The following is a 17595-nucleotide window of genomic DNA, read 5'->3' on the forward strand; positions in this document are numbered from 1 at the left end:
CGAACCAAGTGGAATAGAGTGACTGTCTGAAAGGAGACGCTGTTTCGAGTCCTTTATTTATTTATACTTTCTTACGTCAAAAGACGTTAACATAAAAGTATTACACACAACACTTAATCTACATGTATTTAGCACGGGAATAACAACAGGTGCCCAGATCGGGTCTCTTTGTTGTTGCTGCAAACTGTGCTTGAACTGAGCGAAGTTGCGATTTGCATATCAATACCACTCGGATGTTTAAATCTGAAAACACTCGGTCTGGTGTAGACTGACATTTCTAAATTTTCACGCAAATAATGCTTGGCTATTGTTAGGTCATCAGAACTTACATTGATTAAGTAGGCCTATATGTATGTTCTAATCTAATGCAAACACACTCAGTAAAAATGAATTTTCTTACGAGAACAAGCATGTAAAACTGAGTCAAATTTCCGTAAATGGAGACTCGTGTTTAAAGTTTTGTTCAACCTACGGAAGCATAGCAAAATCACAAATTTATTTGTTTATTTTATTAGTGTTTTACGCCGTAATCAACAATATTTCACTTATACGACGGCGGCCAGCATTATGGTGGGTGGAAACCGGACAGAGCCCGGGGGAAACCCATGACCATCCGCAGGTTGCAGACAAACCTTTTCACCTACGGCCGGAGAGGAAGCCAGCATGAGCTGGACTTGAACTCACAGCTACCGCATTGGTGAGAGAGTCCGGGTTCATTACGCTGCGCTAGCGCGCCAACCAACTGAACACAAATTGAATATTCAATTATCAATATTTTAGTTATTTTAGTTACTTTCATTATCAGTTTAGAAACTGTTCGTTCAACATGTATCTTGTAATCATTTTCTGAAAAAAAGAACAAGTCGAAGCATAGAGTGTTCTTTTCAGAAGTGAACGCATGCGCCAGAGCTACTCCTATTGAGAATAAGGGATTAAAGATGAGGTTTTAATCCTGCCTTTGATTGACAAGTCTGTCTTAATCCCCACACCACTCTGTTATTGAGGATTACATAACTACAAGGCCCCACTGCTTGACACTTTTGAGTTTAGGCTTACAGTACTATCAGCGCTCGACAGCCGTCTTATACTCCCCTATACAGATGCAGCCACGAGAATCTGCGATTACTGTTATATCGAAAAATGAACATGGCAAGCACATGTTGTTTGTTATAGTCTTGGACTTGATATTTCTTGTAAATATTATATTAAGTGACCAGTATTTGTCATCCACCTCCAAACTGTCATCCGCACACGGCTATACTGGCTGACTGACAGATGTTGTGGTTGTAGCGGGTCTCTCGGCACATGGGGGTTTACGCGTCAGACCTCCTGCAGTGCTCGATGTGCATCTTACGGGAACAGGATTACCCTCAGTCCGCCATTTGCCTTTCCCATGAATTCAACTCCGACTTCTTAAGTTTTACTGTCCCCTTATGGAGAAAAGGTTGTGGAAATAAGGTCATACACTTCTACATGTATGATGTGGGGAGGAACTTGGGTAGGTGGAATAAACCACTGACCTTGGGCAGGTGCGTGACAAACTTCCCGACTTCATGGTTACTATCGGCTTGTTGGAACAGTTACTTCTGGTCATGTCATGCTCCTCACAACGCAAGTGCCGCTCTCTACGCCCGATTTACATCACTGCCATCAACAGACAAGCTTGACCATTGGAGCAGGTGAAACACACATAGGCTTGCTTAGGCTTAGCCTCACCACTTGTGTCCTCACCAAGATCTATTTAATTAGCATTCATCAATAAAACTGTTTCATGTTTTGGTTCAGAATCATGTTGTACATCTTTCAGATAAAGAGAAAGTATGTGTATAAGGTATTACTAGACAGAAAGGTTGAGGTGGATTATTTGTGTTTTCTGGCATCTTTATCTGCCTCATTACTGTGGCTTCATTGAATTTGGCATTGTTCAAGACTTCTGTACAAAATTTGCTAGTGGTGGCAATGATGTAAGGAGGACATGGAGAGCGACGCATGAGCTGTAAAGAGGATGAGGTCATTTATCATTCAGCCAGCCAATCACACTTCACAGACATCATCACATAACTGCAGACCCAATTTGTACCACTGAACAATGGGATACCTGCAGAAGTCCGAAGCGGTATGTATTACGTCAATTCAGTAATGCTTCCCATTCCACTGCAGCGTCAATAGCGCGACGTCACAGTGCTGAAACCAAACATGTCACAGATGAAACCTCAGCACACAATATGTTTCGCAATTAAAGACTTGTGATGTACAAATCCTATGTCAGGCTAGTACCACCTTTTGTGAGAGGAAAATCTGCAAGCTATTCTATTGCTTGTTTGACATCATGTACCTCATAACTGCCGGAGCATTAGCTCTGCTTTCTACCCTTGCACTATATCCACCAACAGTTGATTTTGTCACAAAAATTACACTGTGGTGCAGAAAAAAAACTTTGATAACCTGTGTTTATACTCCTAACTCTTATACATACATTTTCAAAATCTGCAACCTGTGATACCAATAGGCACCTAAAACATTTTCATTAATGTACATGTTTGTTATAATCACTGAGAGAACATTTAATTCTAACAAAACCCATTTGTGTTGCACAGGATTAAAAAGTCAAACCTGTCTAGTGAGGGCAATGATGTAAAGTGTGAAGAGTCGTGCATTCCCTGTGAGGAGTGTGTGTTTCACCACAGCAAAAATGTTCAACGTTTACTTTTAAAGGTTTAAGACTAAGTGTATTGCTCGTCAAGTTGCACGCTTGAGTAGCGTGGTCCGTGCTGCGACTAAAACTTTGAAGGCCTCTTCACTGCCAGGGGCCACGCTTTTGTCAGGGTGTAACAGAACAGCCAGTTTCCTATATGCTCTGTTGATGTCATCTCTACAAAGGTTAGAAAACAAGATAGATTATGTTAGGACAAGAATAGATTATGTTCAGACCCTAGCTCACTAAGTGAAAAATGAAAAAAAAAATAAAAAACGGATTTAGTTCATATATACCTGCATAGTAAGCTAAGAAAACAAGAAAAAGAACAAAAGAAGAGAAAAAAAATATTCAAAGCCACTCTTAAATGCTATTTAGAGGGTTTTTTTTTTTCATGAGATAAATGCAATGAAACATTTTAATCCCAATGTGTGCTTTATATCTCACTTTCTGTCTTACGTTCTTAAACCTAATTCATACCGTGTTCGATACCTGAGTGTACAATACCCAAATAAACATCACATATTACTAAATATAAATGTAGATGAAAATGATTTCCACAACAACCAGCACATTTATTATGGCATTTAATTTTAAACCCATTCTCAGTTGTTAAGCCACATTTATTTGTGACATGTCTTTTCAAGCATCCAACAAACTCAGGCTTATGTTGCAGCATTTGGTAGTCCATCAGCTGAAGCTCAGTATCAGTGTCACAGTTCTATCAGGAAGAAATAACAGTTCCAAATCAGCCTGCCATATGTTCATTACACACACATGTATGTCACAAGTAGATACAAATGGTGAGATATCCATAAAGCTTTTGTGGTACATGGCACAGAACTAAGACAAATGTATGAAAATGACAACACATAGTCACAAGGCCTAGGAGTAAAATAGACAGAGGTACATGTCAAACAGACAGAAGAGTAAGATGGACTCGGGAGTAAAACAGACTGAGAGAAAACAGAGTAAAATGAAAGGTGTTGCATTGCTGGGGTCCACACTACTAGTCTTTGAGCACTTTTGGTAGCCTGATGCCTATCAGGTTCATAAAAATAGATAAAAATGTGAAAAAGTTCAGCAGGAATTATCTGGATTTGAGCCACAGGCAGCTACACACAATGCCAATTGGGGTGTGTGTGATGATCAGTGAAAAGAAAATGAACACTACACTCAGATAGCAGTGCCGGGCTACATGCATAGTTGTCAAGGACAGCCATTGCGGGGATCGGCTCTGTACGCTTTGCATAAATTCTAAGCTGAACAGTCCAAATAAAAATGAAAAAAAAAAAAAAAAAAAAATGGCCTAGACTCCAGCTTGGCCAGCTGGCACAGCGATGTCACACTCTTCGTGGGAGACTTCTCTGATCTGCCCACTTGCTTTCAATGTGTCTCAATTGGGGACTGTCTGTAATTACTGAGAAGGTACGGTATACAAAATTCAATGATTTTTGGATCTTTGCAGAGTGATCCAGATAGAGACTGTAAACGAAAATATTATCTCAATGGGTTTATCCATTTTCGAGAAGAAATTTTTTTAAAGATTATCAATGAAATTCAAAATGGCCACTAAACTATGTGACTCGCAAAACAGCACCAAACTTTAAAAGTTGCTTCATATGTTTGTTATTACAACTCCAAAGCTTGGTCTTTCTACCTTTCACTGTTTTCAAGATATTGCCATTTCACAAGCTTAGAAAAATAATAATAATCCATATGAAACCCCTAATAAACAGACCCTCATGTAAAACAGACAGAAGAGTAAAACCAGTGGTAAAACAAGCACAGAGGGGTAAAACAGAGTAAAACAGGCAGATGGGTGAAATAGGCAAAGGGTTAAAACAGGCACGGAGGAGTTAAACAGAGAGAGGGTTAATGCAGGCAGAGGGTTAAAACAGGCGCAGAGGAGTAAAACGGAAAGAGTTAACACAGGTAGAAGGATAAAAAAGGGCAGATGGACAAAGCATGCAGAGGGACACAGCAGGCAGAGGAGTAAAACAGGCAGAGGAGTGAAAGAGACAGAGGAGTAAAACAGACAGGTCTGTAAAAAAGGGAGAGAGACAAAGCAAGCAAATGGGTAAAACAGGCAGAGAAGTGAAACAGATGGAGTAAAACAGACACACACTTAAAACAGATGGGTGGGTAAAAAAGGGAAAGGGCCACAGCAGGCAGAGGGGTAAAACAAGCAGAGATGTAAAACAGACAGAGGAGTAAACAGACAGAGTTAAAACTGATGGGTGGGTAAAAAAGCAGAGGGACGAAACAGGCAGAGGGGTACAACATGCAAGAGGGGTGAAACAGGCAAAAGATGTAAAACAGAGGAGTGAAAAGGACACAGAGTTAAAACAGGCAGAAAGTCAAAACAGGCAGAGGGTTAAAACAGGCAAAGGGATAAAACAGAGGAGTGAAACAGTGTAAAAACAGGTGGGTGGGTAAAAATGACAGAGAGACAAAGCCAGCAGAGGGGTAAAACAGGCAGAGGAGTGAAACTGATCAAGTTAAAAAGAGAGGAGGTCTAAAACAGACACAGAGGTAAACCAGGAAAAGGATTTAACAGACAAAGAGGTGAAACAGGCAGAGGGTTAAAACACGCAGACAGGTAAAAGAGCCACAGATATAAAAAAAAGAGGAGTGAAACAGGAAGAGGAGTAAAACACACAGAGGGGTAAAACAGGAAGAGGAGTAAAACACACAGAGGGATAAAACATGAAGACGAGTAAAACACACAGAGGGATAAAACAGGAAGAGGAGTAAAACACACAGAGGGATAAAACAGGAAAAGGAGTAAAACACACAGAGGGGTAAAACAGGAAGACGAGTAAAACACACAGAGGGGTAAAACAGGAAGACGAGTAAAACACACAGAGGGATAAAACAGGAAGAGGAGTAAAACACACAGAGGGATAAAACCGGAAGAGGAGTAAAACACACAGAGGGGTAAAACAGGAAGAGGGGTAAAACAGGAAGAGGAGTAAAAAACACAGAGGGATAAAACAGGAAGAGGAGTAAAACACACAGAGGGATAAAACAGGAAGGCAGAGGGGCAATAGCAGCACTCACTTTGATGCTCCAGGCAGAAGTCCTAATTTGTCATGGTCAGTTTTCGAGTTTTTCAGCTTCTGTATGGCTTCAATCTGCTCCTTGGTGTAGCCCAGTTGGGTCTGATACGGCAGCTTCCGACCACCATTCTCCACCGCAGACACCACTCCATCAAAGAGCACCTGACAAAGAAAACAAGCAATACAATATATAGAAGGGAATAAGCTCCATGTTTTGATTTTTATTTAATTAATTTACTTGTGAGATTGTTGTTTAATGACACACTCACGAATTTTTTAGATATAAAATGGTGGTAAGTTTTAGGGGTTTAATGGATTAGTGTCCAGATTCATTATTTATTCATGATTAGCTACCCCTGTATATATTATTAAATAGAGTGTAAAAAATATTGAAGAAACGTACATTAATCTGAGTAATATGGCACTTAAAATCACTACATAATAAGGCTGGTTTTAAGCATTTTTTCCTCCATCACTTGGTAGTCCCCGCCCAATTATATCATACAACTCCAACCTTCACGAGCTGTAAGAGCTCCGCCATTGAGTTCAATGTTAAAAAAAAGCTACAAGAGTGACAACAAGCATATCGAATTTCTTCCCGAAATTGTTTTGTAAAAAAGCGTCATCAAAAGAATCCTAGAGTTCATTTTTTGAGACGACTTGGCCCTAAGAAAGGCATGGATTTACAGCACAAGAAGGAAGGATTTGGTACCTATCTGCTCTCGCCTGAGCTTCTTCCGCGACATCTGCACGCAGTACTCATAAAATACTATTAACTGAAGTGAACTGAAAACTGATAGATATACACTACATTGCTGACATCCACATCCTTCCTGCATTTACAATGTACACCACTCTACCGGTACTTGTCATCGTATATAGGTATGAATTTGGAATCCCTCGGGGAATAGAATGACATATATTGCGAAATGGACAGAGGGAGAGAATATTAAATAATTATGAAATGTTAAAATAAACACACGAAATGTACAGTGTAACACAGGGTAAACCTATTGCTTACCAGTCCGTATACTGCCAGTGCAGATGGAAGTGCCTGGCCAAAGACCAAATTCAGAGTCTGAAAATTGGAAATCTGAAGTCTCACCAGAGATGTCAGTGTTATAAATTGGAACTTCAACATCGTCCACTATGGGTTCAAACTGATAAGCCGGTAGCTAGAATCCATCTTGAAAATGACATCATTTTGAAATACGAATTCCCACGTTATTTTAGGCCAGCTAGGCTACTGTTAAACAGGTTATAATCTTTATAATTAGGGCCAGTAGCTGAATCTGGACACTAATCTTTTAAGAAACCTGGGGGTGTCGGTGGTAAATTACTGGCTTACGGTAAGGTTACCATTGACTAGCTATTTTAGTATAAGTACAAGTGTTTTTGCATCCTAAACCAAAATCTTTTCAAAAATACTCTATCTGACCTGAAATTTTGCCCACACAAGTGCATTTCAGAGTTAAATAAATGTCTCAAAATGTTATTTTTGATGGTAAAACTTGAAATTTTTCAGTAGAATATCACCCCTTTTTCCAAGCAAACCTCACATCACCTTTCTAAAATCAATAGAACTCTCAGAATCAAGAAAAATGGGCAAGTTAGTATGGACGAAATTTATGGTCATTTCAGGTACTTAACGATCAATTTAAATGAATTAAAGAACTACCAACTTAAGCAATTTACTGACATTTAGGAAATTTTGTGAAACTGGGCTCAGGTATGCTATATCAGCTGACAGTGTGTGATAATCCCATCATAAGACTGAACAGTCCTCATTACAGCGATCAACAACCATCAACAAACTGAGAAGCAGAAAGCTGTATCAGCTGACAGTGTGTGATAATCCCTTCATAAGACTGCACAGTCCTCATTACAGTGATCAACAACCATCAACAAACTGAGAAGCAGAAAGCTATATCAGCTGACAGTGTGTGATAATCCCTTCATAAGACTGCACAGTCCTCATTACAGCGATCAACAACCATCAACAAACTGAGAAGCAGAAAGCTGTATCAGCTGACAGTGTGTGATAATCCCTTCATAAGACTGCACAGTCCTCATTACAGCGATCAACAACCATCAACAAACTGAGAAGCAGAAAGCTATATCAGCTGACAGTGTGTGATAATCCCTTCATAAGACTGCACAGTCCTCATTACAGTGATCAACAACCATCAACAAACTGAGAAGCAGAAAGCTATATCAGCTGACAGTGTGTGATAATCCCTTCATAAGACTGCACAGTCCTCATTACAGTGATCAACAACCATCAACAAACTGAGAAGCAGAAAGCTGTATCTGCTGACAGTGTGTGATAATCCCTTCATAAGACTGCACAGTCCTCATTACAGTGATCAACAACCATCAACAAACTGAGAAGCAGAAAGCTGTATCAGCTGACAGTGTGTGATAATCCCTTCATAAGACTGCACAGTCCTCATTACAGTGATCAACAACCATCAACAAACTGAGAAGCAGAAAGCTGTATCAGCTGACAGTGTGTGATAATCCCTTCATAAGACTGCATAGTCCTCATTACAGTGATCAACAACCATCAACAAACTGAGAAGCAGAAAGCTGTATCAGCTGACAGTGTGTGATAATCCCTTCATAAGACTGCACAGTCCTCATTACAGTGATCAACAACCATCAACAAACTGAGAAGCAGAAAGCTGTATCAGCTGACAGTGTGTGATAATCCCTTCATAAGACTGCACAGTCCTCATTACAGTGATCAACAACCATCAACAAACTGAGAAGCAGAAAGCTGTATCTGCTGAGTGGCCTTCCCACATCAAAAAAGATTGTCACATTTTACGGGCAAGTACTCATCCCTAAAATTCACTGAGTTTATGTATCGCTTTTTGATCCCTTGGGACTTGTCAATTTCACAGATTAAAAGGGTAACAAACAAACCACTTTTGGGTGCAGATGAAAAAGTTCAGATGAAAGAGTGCAAAAAGTTTGCGGTAAATGTGGTCTTAGATATATTTTTTCTGTAAGACACCTGAAAATACTTTTCAAAGGTTGAGTGAAATTTCTATGAAAGCATTTTGTAGTCAAAGAGAGTCGGTAAAGAAAATATTTAAGGTACGCTACACTCTGCCTGATGAGCCAAAAATTCAAATCAAATGTTTTGGGTTTAAGTAAATGTAAATGTATGCGTTTTCTACATGGGCGCTTTTCTAACAAGGTTTGGCATGAACTACAAATTCTCCACAAAGTTATATTATACAGACAAAATTGGACTTGTCCTGTATGTGTTCTTCATTTTTTTCCACGTTTGTATGTGAAATTCGTGTTGAAATACTGCGTTGTTGCTGTTGCTAGGCATGTCAGCGTCAAAATGTCAATTTTGTATGCTAAATTACTGAATGGCATATAGTTTTTCACTGAAAAATGACTCTCGCCACAAGAAAATCCTTCTGTGGAAGAAACGAAAGAAATTTGTCCACTTTTAAGGGAGATGAAGAATGAGCTAGTTTTATCAGTCGTAGTGATCCATTAAAAATCTCGCATGGACTCACTTCTTTAAAAGATTGCCATGGTGCAATCAAAAAGAAACACATCAGATATTTTACTTTAGTTTCATGTATGGCGTTAGTCTTTAAAAAATTCTTTTAAATCATTCTAACGAAGAACTAAATTTTCCGTCAGCAATTCAGCCACGTGTGTGTGATCAGTCACAGTGAACGGATAACAAATTCTGCAGGTGACTGTCTGTCCCGGAGCTCTCTACAGGTGCTCTAGAAACTCTCTAAAAGACCTCTAGGTATTGCGCTAATCTGTTGGCTAGTTTTGACTTTTACCCTGAGCTGTACTGTATCACTTCTGGGTACCAACAAGTACCATTTTTGAAGTGTTTGGTATAACCCAGCCCGATTTGAGGCAGATGCTCTAACCATGAGGCCACTGAAAAAGAATTCCAGCCATGCTCAAAATTTTCGGCCATTCACTACCACCTCACCTGGAACATCTCTGTGATGCCTTCTCCTGTTTGAGCTGATGTCTCAAAATAATGGAAGCCTTTCGTGTCTGCCCACACTCTGCCCTCTGTCTCGTCCACCACCCGTGGCCTCCGATCCACCTGAGCAACACCACAGTCAATAGAGAATTACTCAGTCAACCAGTCAACCAGTCAATCAGTCAACCAGTCAATCAGCAGATAAAACTTCAACACAGTCTTTATAATAGAAAAACAAGCAGAAATTCCCAGTAGCTGCCTCATCACACAAAAAGTCTGTCATCTCGCTAAGTGAATGGCCTATATTACAAGACAAAATGTTAAAAATTTGACCAATCAATATGCGCCCAACAACCAGGCAGGACGACTTGTAGAGCCGCTAGTCATAGCCAAAGATACCTCTACAAGACTTGTTGATTTTCTTCTTCTTCCATGTCTATCTTCTTACTTTATTCAGTACTCTATTTCCTCTAATTTTTGGGACAGATATTCGTAGCATTGAAATTAGAGTATTACATTTCTTTACCAGCCTTTGGGATACGTAAAGATATGAGTATGTTGTTCATTAGATGGGCTAACCACGCGAAAAATAGAAACTCAATATTCTTGCTACAATTATCTATATATTAGCTAAAATGAGCCGATCAGGTGTCCGAACAATTAGAAGAAGTGGGGTAATACACACATATATTGTGTAATATTTTCTTTCTTTCCTGCTTTTTGACATTTTCTTCTATTCTTACATTCTGGTAAAATCTTTAAAAAATAAATAGGAAAATACTGCTATTTAGAAATAAGTGAGAAAGAAGAAAAGAAAAAGAATTAATTTCAAATATTCTGAACATTTCCTTTCTTTCTTTCTTATTCTCAAGTGAAACTTTCTTGATGAGATCTTAGTACTCCACTGGATGTTTTAGCATGTTTCCTTTCATACTTTTTTGGGAGAAACTATTCCCTATAACCTGATTGTTTTGAGCAAAGATTTCTTTGAAACCAACTGAGCTGATCAGCATGTAAGTCTACATGTACATGTAGGTTACATCCTTGATTGACTGATTCATTTGATTGGTGTTTTACGCCATACTCAAGACTATTTCACTTACACATCGGCGGTTAGGATTATGATGGGGGGAAACCAGGCAGAACCCGGGGGAAACCAACTACCATACGCAGTTACACTGGTAGCAGACCTTCCCACGTACAGCCGGAGAGAAATCCAGAATGAGATGAACTTGAACTCACTGCGACAACATAGGTGGGAGGCTCCTGGGTCAGTGCGCCGTGCTGACATGTTAAGCCCCTCATGTTTCACACTTGCAATTCATGCACAGACGTGCACAGACAGGACGGATGTACGGATGATTGACAACATACCTTATTGGCACACACACAGAACGTCACATTGTCCATATCGGCCATATTGCCCATCTCATTCTTCATCTCCATTAGCCACAGCTCCAGAGTCTCGAAACTGGCCCTATCTGTCACGTCGTACACCAGCACCGCACCCTGCGTGTCACGATAAAATTCGTTCCTCACCTAGGATTAAAGATAAAACATATATGTACTAAAATGTTTCAAGCCTTCCGACTATGAACTACTGTAATTCTCCAAACGTTCCGCAGGTTTGAAAGATGGCTTATATTCTAGAGCATTCTGAGGGCATTACTCTGTGTAGACTGATAAAATTGTGAAGCCATGAAATCGGCCAACCCAACAAGTGTAGTTTTGTCCCCAAAATCAAATCCAAAAATATGAATAAAATGCACTGAAGGTTGCTCTTTGATATATGAAAAGGATGAGGAATTAAGGTATAGTATATGAATATTTATGGGATTCTTCCTTTTTTTGTTTTTGTTCTATTTTTTGGATGTTGTTTTTTTAAATTTGTGAATTAATTGCAATAGAGTGACAATACTCTATGATAAAATAATTCATGTTTACAATGGTGTCTACTGCTGCGCTCAAGAATTTGTCACTTGTATTGTGGCTGTCTGGTTTACTTTATTTATTTGATTGCTGTTTTACTCAGTACTTAAGAATATTTCACTTATATGATGGCTGCCAGCATTAATGGTGGGAGGAAACCGGGAAGAGCCCTAGGGAAACCCACAACCATTCGCAGTCTGGTTTAACAAGGATGGAGGAAAGCAGAGCAATGGAAGTAAACCACTGACAAATGGACAAACCTTCTGAGTTAAAGAAGTAGCTGAAGCAGCAAGAGCTGAATTCAAACTTTCAGCCTCAATGACTATGTGACTGATTGACAGCAGCTGTGGGGTCAGTGTGACCCAGTGCTCATTTGTACATCACCCACCTCATAGAAAATTGGATGTCCAGCCATATCAAATATATTGACCTTGACCTCTTTGTCCTTCACATTGACCCTGAAAGAGCAAGGGAAGATAATTCAGAACAGAAATAATTCATAATTCAGTATATTTCAGTTATGTGGACGAAGTCAGACGAGGATAAAATGCGTCACATCCACTGCTACTTCATAAAACGCCAGTTATGAAGATGAAGTCAGATGAGGATAGAACGTGTCACATCCACTACTACTTCATGTAGCAACACCAGTTATGTGCATGAAGTCAGACGAGGATAGAATGTGTCACATCCACTTCTACTTCATGTAGCAACACCAGTTATGAAGATGAAGTCGGACAAGGATAGAATGTGTCACATCCACTTCTACTTCATATAGCAACACCAGTTATGTGGATGAAGTCAGACGAGGATAGAATATATCACAGTCCACTTCTACTTCATATAGCAACACCAGTTATGTGGACGAAGTCAGACGAGGATAAAATGCGTCACATCCACTGCTACTTCATAAAACAACGCCAGTTATGAAGATGAAGTCAGATGAGGATAGAACCTGTCACATCCACTACTACTTCATGTAGCAACACCAGTTATGTGGATGAAGTCAGACGAGGATAGAATGTGTCACATCCACTACTACTTCATGTAGCAACACCAGTTATGTGGATGAAGTCAGACGAGGATAGAATGTGTCACATCCACTTCTACTTCATGTAGCAACACCAGTTATGTGGATGAAGTCAAACGAGGATACAATATATCACATCCACTACTACTTCATATAGCAACACCAGTTATGTGGATGAAGGTCAGACGAGGATAGAATATATCACATCCACTTCTACTTCATATAGCAACACCAGTTATTGTGGACGAAGTCAGACGAGGATAAAATGCGTCACATCCACTGCTACTTCATAAAACAACGCCAGTTATGAAGATGAAGTCAGATGAGGATAGAACCTGTCACATCCACTACTACTTCATGTAGCAACACCAGTTATGTGGACGAAGTCAGACGAGGATAGAATGTGTCACATCCACTACTACTTCATGTAGCAACACCAGTTATGTGGATGAAGTCAGACGAGGATAGAATGTGTCACATCCACTACTACTTCATGTAGCAACACCAGTTATGAAGATGAAGTCGGACAAGGATAGAATGTGTCACATCCACTACTACTTCATGTAGCAACACCAGTTATGTGGATGAAGTCAGACGAGGATAGAATGTGTCACATCCACTACTACTTCATGTAGCAACACCAGTTATGTGGATGAAGTCGGACAAGGATAGAATGTGTCACATCCACTACTACTTCATGTAGCAACACCAGTTATGAAGATGAAGTCGGACAAGGATAGAATGTGTCACATCCACTACTACTTCATGTAGCAACACCAGTTATGTGGATGAAGTCGGACAAGGATAGAATGTGTCACATCCACTACTACTTCATGTAGCAACACCAGTTATGTGGATGAAGTCGGACAAGGATAGAATGTGTCACATCCACTACTACTTCATGTAGCAACACCAGTTATGTGGATGAAGTCGGACGAGGATAGAACATATCACATCCACTCCTACTTCATATAGCAACGCCAGTAGCAGGTTTACTGTAATTAATTGCTGAAAGTAGTAAGATCCTGCCACTCACAGCACTTTCACCCAGCAGAAAAGATATTCCCATTACTGCATGGTGAACTCTTCCACAAAAAAGGGCCATCTAATGAAGGGAGACAACTTGTCCTTGTCCATAGAGTTCTTACCTCCCCTTAATACATTTGCGCTGTTCATAAAAACCATTGGGTTTTACAGTATTTCACCTACAGTTTGGTACGTAGAAAAATGCAGTTTCAGAAGTACATATAGGCCCTAAAATGGTGCTTCTCATGTCAGCACCTGTGTCATGTCAAGTTTTTCTGAAAAGAAAGTTTTCAATTCCCCTCCACCCCACCCAGAAAACTTTAAGTGACCTTTTTAAATTAGATGGGCGAATGAAGCAAACTGTGTCACTTGAAAAATTATAAACACAAGGTGAATGCATCTCTTGATCTCCAAATGAAGCGGAAATCAGCAGTACATCTGTTATTTTTCTACAACACTTCCACTGCCCCAGCTGAGTTTTCAATGAGGAATATTAGACCAGCTTTTCAGTGTCAAAATGGAGCCACCTGGAGCTTAACACTGAAGATGTCAGGATACACAAAGGAAGACTGTCATACAGTTTGTTTATTGATTTGTTTAGGTATATTTGTTTATTTAATCATTAGATTGTCCTTCAATGCCAGACCCAAGAACTTTACAATGGTGGTAAAAGTAAAACAGCCATCTTTCGGCAAGTGACTATTCACATATGACTACTATAGTTGCTCGTTACTTACTTTGTTGCCCATAGTCTATTCCTACAGCTGTTAATTACTTACTTCGTTACCCCGTAGTCTATTCCAATGGTGGCCAGGTACTTATGGACAAACCTTCGCTCACAGTATCTTTTGATAATGCAGCTCTGAAACAGAAATATAGCTTGAAATTATTTTTTTCATGTATCGATTACAGGTGCAGTATGAGTAATGTACTTGCTTTCTTTTTTCCAGCTACAACTGACTGACATTTAAATGTGAACTCTGAAACTTTTTGATCTCAGAATGAGAATTATCATAGTAAATACATGGTGATACTTGTGTTAAAGCTGTTTTATAATTTTGTATATGCGTACGTAAGTTAAAGCTTATTTTTGGCCAGAAATGAGGCAAGAAATGAGCCCCGTAAATATACACAACTCACAACGCCATGGTTTGTAACCCTTCATATTTCAGACCATCATGAGGCACAAAGAACCCTGTGTCATTCATCCAACCATCAACGTCACAAAACAGGAATGATGGGCACCAAAAATGGTATCAATGGCATTGCTATGTTCTAGAAACAGTAAGCGATGGATACTTTAAATACAATTTTACACTGGATAATTGTTAATATTTTACATTAAAAAATGAATTATTTTCACAAAGAAAACTTTCGCAATCTTGTGCCATAATAGGGCCTATGAGAGACACACGTTCTTCAGAGTTCCACGCTGAAGCACATATACAGGAAGATAGGGATAGAACCCTTGCAGTGCAAGCCTTTGCCTACATGAGTTTTTGGGGGAATGGAACATGTTTTAAATGTTTAAAAATCTACACTCTACCTTTGCTTACGACTTATTTGTTTCTTTTTCTTTTGTAATGATATCTATACATGTCAGTAGTTCCTTAGATCACACTAAGCACTGGTACTTCTTGAATTCTGACATTCATCATAACACTAAGTCCATTGTCGCCTCTCAAACAAACCACTGCACATCTGCGAATTCCAGCTCGTTGGGGCTAATTTCAAAAAAGTCCGTGCTGAAGGCACCCAAATTTACCTGCACTGCCCATTATGCCCATTTCGACTGAATTAAGAAGGTTGAAGTTGTTCTTACAGACTGCAATCGAAATATAATAGTTTTCTCAAGTATTTCAATGCCAAAACTCAGTTGCATTTTACATCCAGAAGCGGGAACTGTTTTGTCGGAGTGCCAAGTTGGATCTTAGATCGGATCTAGTTTTAGGCAGACCAATCAGTCTGGTTTTAGTCTTCAGTAGGCCATGCCTTATAAATGTCACAAGACCAATATAACATAGCATAGAAAATATCATTATGCTCAAAATCATTGTTAAGTATGCTAACAGTAACATTTGGTAAAAGTTGATTATGGAATACCATATTAATACATGTTATATATTAAGTATAGTAACTATGGTATTATGGTACAAGATAACTATGGTACCATGATTCAAGATAACTATGAAAAGAGGTAACATGAGAGGTAACTTGGGTATGAAGTAAGATGAAACCTTGTTAGTGTAAGGCTTAAACACATTCTTCATTTTGGGGGGAGTGGCACTGGCACATATATAGAATCTTGGTAGACTGGCATAAGAGTTTAAAATACACTAATGGAATGCATGGTTATCCCCACAACAAATCTCAATATATGGCTTACATAAAATAAATAATTCATAAGCAAAGGCAGTATGTCGATTTGTTAAACTTTCACATAATGATGGGCTCTGAACTGCCTTGTTATACCATCGACTTCAGGACGACTTCAATCAAAAATTCTAATGAACGAGGCACCTGACTAGGCCCTATATGGGGTTACAACACCGGCGTTCTCAATTCAGCCAATTCAGCAAAATGGAAGCACTGGAATAAACTCAAGGGGTGTTTACAGGAGTTAAGTGCAGTAATCCTAAACCAAAACAAGCATTCCTTACCCTCTCCAGATAATCAGCCTTCTTGAATAAGTTATTGCTATCAGATGCAGTAATGAAATGAATAGGAAGAAGAATTCATAAACACGTATCAATCATTCTATCTTCCATTTTACATCGAAGTACAGACTTGCCTCCTGATCTTAATATTTTTTCAGTGGAATTTATGCATATGCTTGTCGTATTTTACAGAAAACAAAAAAAGTAAAAGAAGAAAGATCAGCAACCTTGCCCGATTCAGCATTTCCAATGCTGATAATTTTGATCCTCAGGGGTCGGCTTATCTTTGTCTTAGTATCCATGATAAAATCTTCTCGCAAAAGTCAGAATGAACGTATCCTATTTTCATGACATCAGTGTCAAAAAACATCAACATGAAGACCGGAACATTGTTGTTTACATCGTTGTTGTTGTTATGGGAAAATCAGCGTCGACCAGCATTGCCGCTTCGGTCACTTTGATTTCTGCATGTCAGAGTCAGGGAACGTTTTTCACACTGTACAAAATCTCCCTTAGCAGATATGTGCCAAAAATAAATTCAGAGAACGGTCTTAAACGTGTGAGACACTTAGTTTTTTGACAAGGCATTGACAAGCCTGTCAATGATTTCAGAGAAACACCATGCTCACTTTTTATTGGCTGAGATTTACTTCCTGAGGCGTCTAGTGCGCGATCAGGCCAACTTCGCCAGGGACCATATACAAATAACGCAAAGCATACGGTGGGTCATTCCAACCACATACCATATTCATTTAACAAACAGTGATGAAAATTAGGTAATTTACAGTATACTACAAGCTAAACTGTGTCCAAATCACCTTTTGTTTCATTTATTTATTCGAATGAGAATAACTGTCGTAAATGGAATATACTGTACTTTGCTCAAGTGAATTTAGTGTTATTGTGCCGGTATGTTAAATGTGATGACAACACAATATTTTGAGTAATTTTAAACCAGTAATTCCTAATAAATTGCAATTTACATCACTGCATTTTTTGTTTGTTTTTGTTTTTTCTTCTTGTGTGTGTGTGTGTGTGTGTGTGTTTTACCTGATTATGTTTAAGCATTGGAGCCAGGGGGAGTGTAATTTGCTACTATTTAAGCATTCACATGAAGAGTTATAATAACACCCTAACTGAGGTAAACTGACAAGAGGACGTATTTCACCGGTTACCAACCATTTGTCAGCAATCTCGCTATATAAGTCTATAATTTTCCT

General features: G+C 39.1%; 1 protein-coding gene across 1 annotated transcript; it reads right to left on the reverse strand.

Moving 5' to 3' along the window:
• Positions 1-795: 795 nt before the first annotated feature.
• LOC135463802 (dnaJ homolog subfamily C member 27-like) lies at positions 796-16972 on the reverse strand. Its single transcript, XM_064741243.1, has 7 exons — positions 16603-16972; positions 14498-14580; positions 12051-12120; positions 11108-11272; positions 9737-9856; positions 5759-5919; positions 796-2872 (listed from the first exon to the last, which is right to left on the reverse strand). Exons 1-7 carry the CDS (start codon positions 16675-16677, stop codon positions 2740-2742), a joined length of 807 nt encoding a protein of 268 aa, XP_064597313.1. The 5' UTR covers positions 16678-16972; the 3' UTR covers positions 796-2739.
• Between the last annotated feature and the right edge of the window lie 623 nt (positions 16973-17595).

The sequence above is a fragment of the Liolophura sinensis genome, chromosome 3 (genome assembly GCF_032854445.1).
Source record: "Liolophura sinensis isolate JHLJ2023 chromosome 3, CUHK_Ljap_v2, whole genome shotgun sequence".
In the NCBI taxonomy this organism is placed as follows: Eukaryota; Metazoa; Mollusca; class Polyplacophora; order Chitonida; family Chitonidae; genus Liolophura; species Liolophura sinensis.